This window comes from Nansenia antarctica (assembly GCF_963989245.1).
Source record: "Nansenia antarctica genome assembly, chromosome: 4".
NCBI lineage: Eukaryota > Metazoa > Chordata > Actinopteri > Argentiniformes > Microstomatidae > Nansenia > Nansenia antarctica.
In genome coordinates, this window is record NC_137689.1 from 21,307,435 (window position 1) to 21,313,434 (window position 6,000).

Sequence of the window (6,000 nt, forward strand, 5' to 3'; positions counted from 1 at the left end):
TCTCTAATCGGCAAGCCGTTTTTCATGAGCCAGTGAAGGTAATCAATGGTCATTAACTGTCCAGAAGACCAAGCAGTCCTGATTTCTCATTGGATGGATATTAACTCACGGCATTGGCCGTGGTGGTGGATGAGGGGGGATTTGGGATAATCATCCCCGATTGGCTCATTAAGGCACTCTACAAAACCGGGACCAGTTACAGCATGAACTGGCAGTGTCCCTAAAGGTTCAACCCCCCCCCCCCTCTGCTCCAGAGGAGAGATATAGACATTCTCAGTGTGTCTTCCCCAACCGGAGACATTTAACAAGACCCTTCTTAGCCATAAACACACCAATTAGCCCAGTAGCCCAGACTACAGGGCCATAGCACTCTGTCTGGACTCCCCAGAGAACCACAAGTGTCACGATCCGTCTGCAATTTCCTCTCAAAAACACAGAGAGTGTTCTCAGGAGGAGACAGCCGTGAGGGATGATTAATGAGGGAACAAAAAAATCGAAAGAAAGCTAATTAATCCATTAGCAAGATATGTATGGAATCATTTATAATTTCTAGATTTTGTGATGGCTGGGTGTGTGTGTGTGTGTGTGTGTGTGTGTGTGTGTGTATATATATACGATTAAAGTGGGTGTTGCACACATTTGTTAAAATAGTCTCTGAAGTGTGAGAGTACAAGACGGTGACAGGCACTACTGGAGATTTAATAATACCGTGGTTGGTTGGTTAGTTCATTTCTGTTATGTATTCAAAAGCATACTAAAACGCTGTAATTACACACAGCAATTTGGTGTGGTAGAGCCTGGCAGAGATTACATATTAGGAGGGCCTGCGCCTCCTCTGCATGTCTCTACACAATGAGCGCCTGGTTAGCTGACACAAAGCACTGCAGGAGGGAGAGGCGGCTGGTCTACACCTAGTCTGAAAACCTCAGGAGGCAAAACAGAGCCTGACACTACTACCACACTAAGGCAAACACACATAATACACGTTAAAAGTATCAAAACAACAACAAAAATACCCCCTGCAATACCATTTCCTCATCTCCGCCAAGGCTGTAAATAATGTTCTAGAAACCAGAGTGGAATGACAAGCTGTATGGAATAATTGTGCATCTCTTTTCATCTGGCATCTCCGTCTCATCTATATATCTATACTAAGGACTACAGCATGCGGTATCTTGATTGATTTATTCCAGTTTGTTGTTTGTCCCTACTACTATATCCTGGATTTTCAATCGTTTAACAGAAAATAGTCAAGAGAAAAAAATACTTCAGAGTAAAGCTAGGGCTCTCTAAAGACCAAACTGATGATTGAGAAGGTTTTGCATAAATGTCATGTTTGTTGAAACTATCGACACTTGCATGTTGCTGTCATAAACAGAGCTAATCAAGATGCTAATGCTAACTACTAAACATCTCTGTTGTCTGACCTGACAGACCAGTGATCTGAAGTGTCTGACTGTGTGTCCAGTCTGCAGTAGGCAGCTATAGTAGCAGGAGATGGGACCAGCGGGATCTGTCACTCACAGACATCTTGGCTTTGACCACGTCCTCCATCTGGAGGTGCAGGTCCTCCATCTCTAACTCCATGCCCTTGCGAGACTTCACCGCCACCGCACACGTGAACTCTGACTCCTCCAGCTGCGAGGGGATAGAGGGAGGTAACGGAGGAGAAGAAAAAAAAGGAAGGAGGAGGAGGATGGAAGGGAAGAAAAGGATTAGCAGGCTAAGGTCAAGGATAAAGCCCGAAGGGTCCAGGGAAGATCCAGGGCCCGGTTTTACAGAACCTTTCATCTGCATCAGAATGATCCAGACTCTTTCGCGTTATCCAGGATCAGATCGAACTGGCTGGTTTCCCCTATACAACTCGAACTCTGCCAGATGGAACTGATCCTGCATAGCAAAAACTGGTCTAGATTAATTCAGATTATATACTGGGCCCAGCAGATCATAACACAAGGATTGCTAGGTTTGATGTAGTACAGCAGACAGGATGTCCCTGGCTTCAGGCATCACTGGCTAGCCTAGTCCTGACAGTGACACAACGGGCCTGTCGGTAGGCTGCTGTACCTGGTTTTTGAGCTGGGCGATCTCCCTCTTGCTGGGGGCGTTGTTCTTCACGTGGTCTAGCATGAGCTGGGCGTCACCCAACAGAACCTTGGTACGTTTCAGGTCCTTCTTCAGCTTCTTCTCCGCCTCCACGTCCTTGTGGCTCACCTAGAGGACAACATGGCCGTCACGACAGAGCAACTGTCTCCCTGCGTTGTCACATCTCACAGACCCATGTAGGAGCCATCGCACAGCATGTTGCGCGCACACACACACACACACACACACACGCGCACACACACACACACACACACACACACACACACACACAGAGAGAGAGAGAGAGAGAGAGAGAGAGTGGCCAGTGCCAGTGTGATGGAGTACCTGGTCTTGGGCACTGAGCAGCTTGGTCTCCATCTCTCTCCTCTCACGGAGGACTTTCTGCTTGTCATCATATTCCTCCTCCAGCTGCACCTCCATCTGCTTCATCTGCAGGACAGAGACCCAGAGACCCAGTCAGGCCAGGCTGACAGACCACCATCACCACAGAGACACAGGCCAGGCTGACAGACCACCATCACCACAGAGGAGTCACACGCTCCTCCATCGATCACGCACATGGCTGCTCTCATTGGGTGGCCACAACTAGAGTTGGCTGTATATAACGGTGAGTGGAATTATGAAAAAGTGACTTGTGTACGAACAAAAATGTGTACGAACAGTAAGTAATAAAAAAAAAAAAGTAGTAAGCGTCACAAAACACAGATCTAGTTGCCATGACAAATTAACGAGGCAGGCGAGACAGGAATTCTGAGTGCAGTGTAATTTGACACATGATTGAATGCGCAAATGTGTGTGTTTGGAGACACATCTGTCAGGGCTGCCGGGTGTGTGTCTGACCAGGGTGGCTGTGTTGTTCTCTGAAGACTCGGGGGAAGTTATGCAGAAATCAAATCCAGTGTTGCGGAAGCTACTCTGAACATGTACTTAATGAGATTATCAATCATTCACAAATTAAAGAAATTAAAACTACACTTAAAGCTACCCTTGAGAGAAATATAGTTTGTCAAACTAAAGCTACTTTTAAACTACATTATCCAACACAGGACAGTCAGTTACTGAAAAATGACCAGTCTGCCATGTGCCAGAAAGCCTCTGACTGAAATTACTGGTAGAGAAAAGGGTGGAGCAATGTTGGGAGACTGGGAGGTAGTAAGAGAAGAAATAGTAGGGCAATTGAAGTTCAAGGGCTGGAATAATAGTTTTGCTTTGGAAAAGTGTAATTAGCGCACCGCTACATACAAAAAAAGTAGTTAAATACAGGAAAAACTACCGTATTTTCCGGACTATAAGTCGCGCTTTTTTTCATAGTTTGGCTGGTCCTGCAACTTATAGTCAGGTGCGACTTATATATCAATATATATATATATAATTTCATACTGACTGACATGAACCAAGGAGTAAACATTACCGTCTACAGCCGACAGAGGGCGCTCTGGGCCGCTCTGGGCTTGTGACAACTATATGCTCCTCCTATACCCCTGAAGAAGTTATCTAAAACATTAGCTTGTTGAAGCTAAGCAAACGGTAGCTTGGTGAACTTGCTTACTGGTAACTTGCTTGTTGGACTCGCTGGCTTGTTATGTTCATTTAGCCTATTCAGCCTCCCAGGTATGTTCTTTATGCTATTGTGTTGCTGAATAACTGTTCATGTGTTATGTTAACATACCAGACTTCTATTCAGCCTGTTGTTCTGTGTGCTATTGTGTAGTTGAATACACTTGCCTTTCCAGATTAAATGTCTGTTCTTGGTCTTGGATTTTGTGAAACATATTTCTAAATAAATGCGACTTATAGTCCAGTGCAACTTATATATGTTTTTTCCTCTTAATGTCGCATTTTTTGACTGATGCGACTTATACTCCGGAGCGACTTATAGTCTGGAAAATACGGTACTAGGATTTGAATTTAGTTTAACTACCACCAAGCTTCTTCAAAATGCAGTTAAACTGACAGTTGAGCTACATGTAGTGGAACTACTCCCCAACACTGATAAAATCCCAATTAGCTTATGAATGTCTATGAATGTCTATGAATGTCTATGAATGTCTATGAATGTCTATCAATTCACAGCAGTGGGACTGTCAGCGGTCTTACTTACCTTCTTGCTGCATGACTGGCGGATCTCCTCCACCTCCTCATCCTTGCTCTCAATGTCTTTGGAGTGGGTTTGCCGCAGTCTCTCCATCTCCATCTCAAGCCTCAGCTTGGCCTAAAGAACACGCACACACGTACACACACACACACACACACACACACACACACAGATACACAGATACACATACACACGTACACACACGAACACACACGAACACACATAGTAAGACATACACACAAGTGCTCCTCATACACCATCCCATTGGTCTCCTCTCCTCCTCCTTTACCTGCTCCAGCATCTGGATGGTTCCGGCCTGTTCGTCCAGCTCCTCCTCCTGGTCTTTGACCTTGGCCTCCAGGTCACGGATGGACTTCTTGACCTTAGCCAGCGAGGCCTCGTCCTTGGACTCCTGGGAGGAGAGGTCCTTCAGCTCCGCCTCCAGCTGCTCCACCTTCAGGTTGACCGAACTCAGATCCATGTCCTTGTCCTGCAGGCAGGGTGCAGCAGAGAGAGAGAGAGAGAGAGAGAGAGAGAGACAGAGAGAGAGTCAGAGAGAGAGACAGCCCAGCCCAGTCATACAGAGGACATGAAGAACAAGACATGGTCTCCCCTGAGGGAACATAATGACCCATTATCTGTATCTGTGTGTGTGCGTGTGCGTGTGCGTGCGTGCGTGCGTGTGTGTGTGTGTGTGTGTGTGTGTATGCGTATGTGTGTGTGTATGCACGCGCATGTGTGTGTGTTTGTATATGTGTGTGCCTGCGTATATGTGTGCCTGCGTGGGGCTGTGTGTGTGTGTACCTGTGCATATGTGTGTGTGTGTGTGTGTGTGTGTGTGTGTGTGTGTGTGTGCGCCTGTGTATATGTGTGCGTGTGTGTGTGTGCGTACGTGCGTGCGGCCGTGTGTGTGTGTGTACCTGTGTATATGTGTGTGTGTGTGTGTGTGTGTGTGTGTGTGTACTGTACCTCCAGCTGCTGGCGGAGACTGAACACCTCCCCGGTCATCATGTCTCTCTCCCGGCTGAGCTTCTCCCGCTGGCTCCTCTCCCTCTGGACCTCGTCCTGGGCCTGGGTCTGCTCCAGGTCAAACCTGCAACACACACCAGCACCCCCCTCAGTACACCCACCACCACCACCACCACCACCACCACAGCCTGGGGGGCGTTCCATCAGACAGCCCCCCCTGCGGCTCTCTCCAAGGATGGAATAATCCTCACTCCAGACTCTGCATAATCAAACTCGATGTTACCCGACATTTGCATAGATTTATAATTCCAGTTCTGCGCACGGATCTCAAGTTCAAATCCTACCCTAAGAGAATAGCTCTTCCAGGCAAAAAACCCCAATGAATCATAAATATTACAGATGACTTTTTCTGAATATTTGGAATGGTGTGAACCCTCCAGCGACACCAGTGTCGACAGAGACGAGACATTAAAAGTACATCTTCTTTCGACAAGTTCAGTTGTGTAGCTGACAGCCTAAGAGCAGCCATCAGACTGTCCTCATTCCATATAAAGGACTATAAATACACTAGCTCCTGTGTTAACCTTATTATCAGCACTTGCCTTTACGTCAAGTGAACGGTGGTGCGTTTAATTTCGAATCGCATTGCAATCATGAGCATAATGTATTATTCAATTGTCGAGGGCACCTACACTTAGAACTGTTCTGCTGAACGGTGAAGTGTTCTGAACTATCCGGTCCCCCGTCATTCCATTTTTCTTTCCTAAGAGGAGGTATCTTTAGCTTGGCACAGCTGAAAATAATTACCCCCACAGAGCATCTTCAATCTT

The 6,000-nt window shown here is 46.6% G+C and overlaps 1 protein-coding gene across 1 annotated transcript in view; it reads right to left on the reverse strand.

Annotated features, from left to right (window-relative positions):
- Window positions 1-6,000, reverse strand: part of LOC308156859 (unconventional myosin-XVIIIa-like) — a gene marked incomplete at both ends in the record, with an annotated part of 81,831 nt that overhangs the window by 17,849 nt on the left and 57,982 nt on the right. Inside the window, 6 exons of the mRNA XM_080530306.1 lie at window positions 1,525-1,638; window positions 2,068-2,214; window positions 2,431-2,535; window positions 4,208-4,318; window positions 4,491-4,691; window positions 5,171-5,294. Coding sequence (XP_080386432.1) covers window positions 1,525-1,638; window positions 2,068-2,214; window positions 2,431-2,535; window positions 4,208-4,318; window positions 4,491-4,691; window positions 5,171-5,294 — 802 coding nt within the window. The remainder of the gene's footprint in view (window positions 1-1,524; window positions 1,639-2,067; window positions 2,215-2,430; window positions 2,536-4,207; window positions 4,319-4,490; window positions 4,692-5,170; window positions 5,295-6,000) is intronic.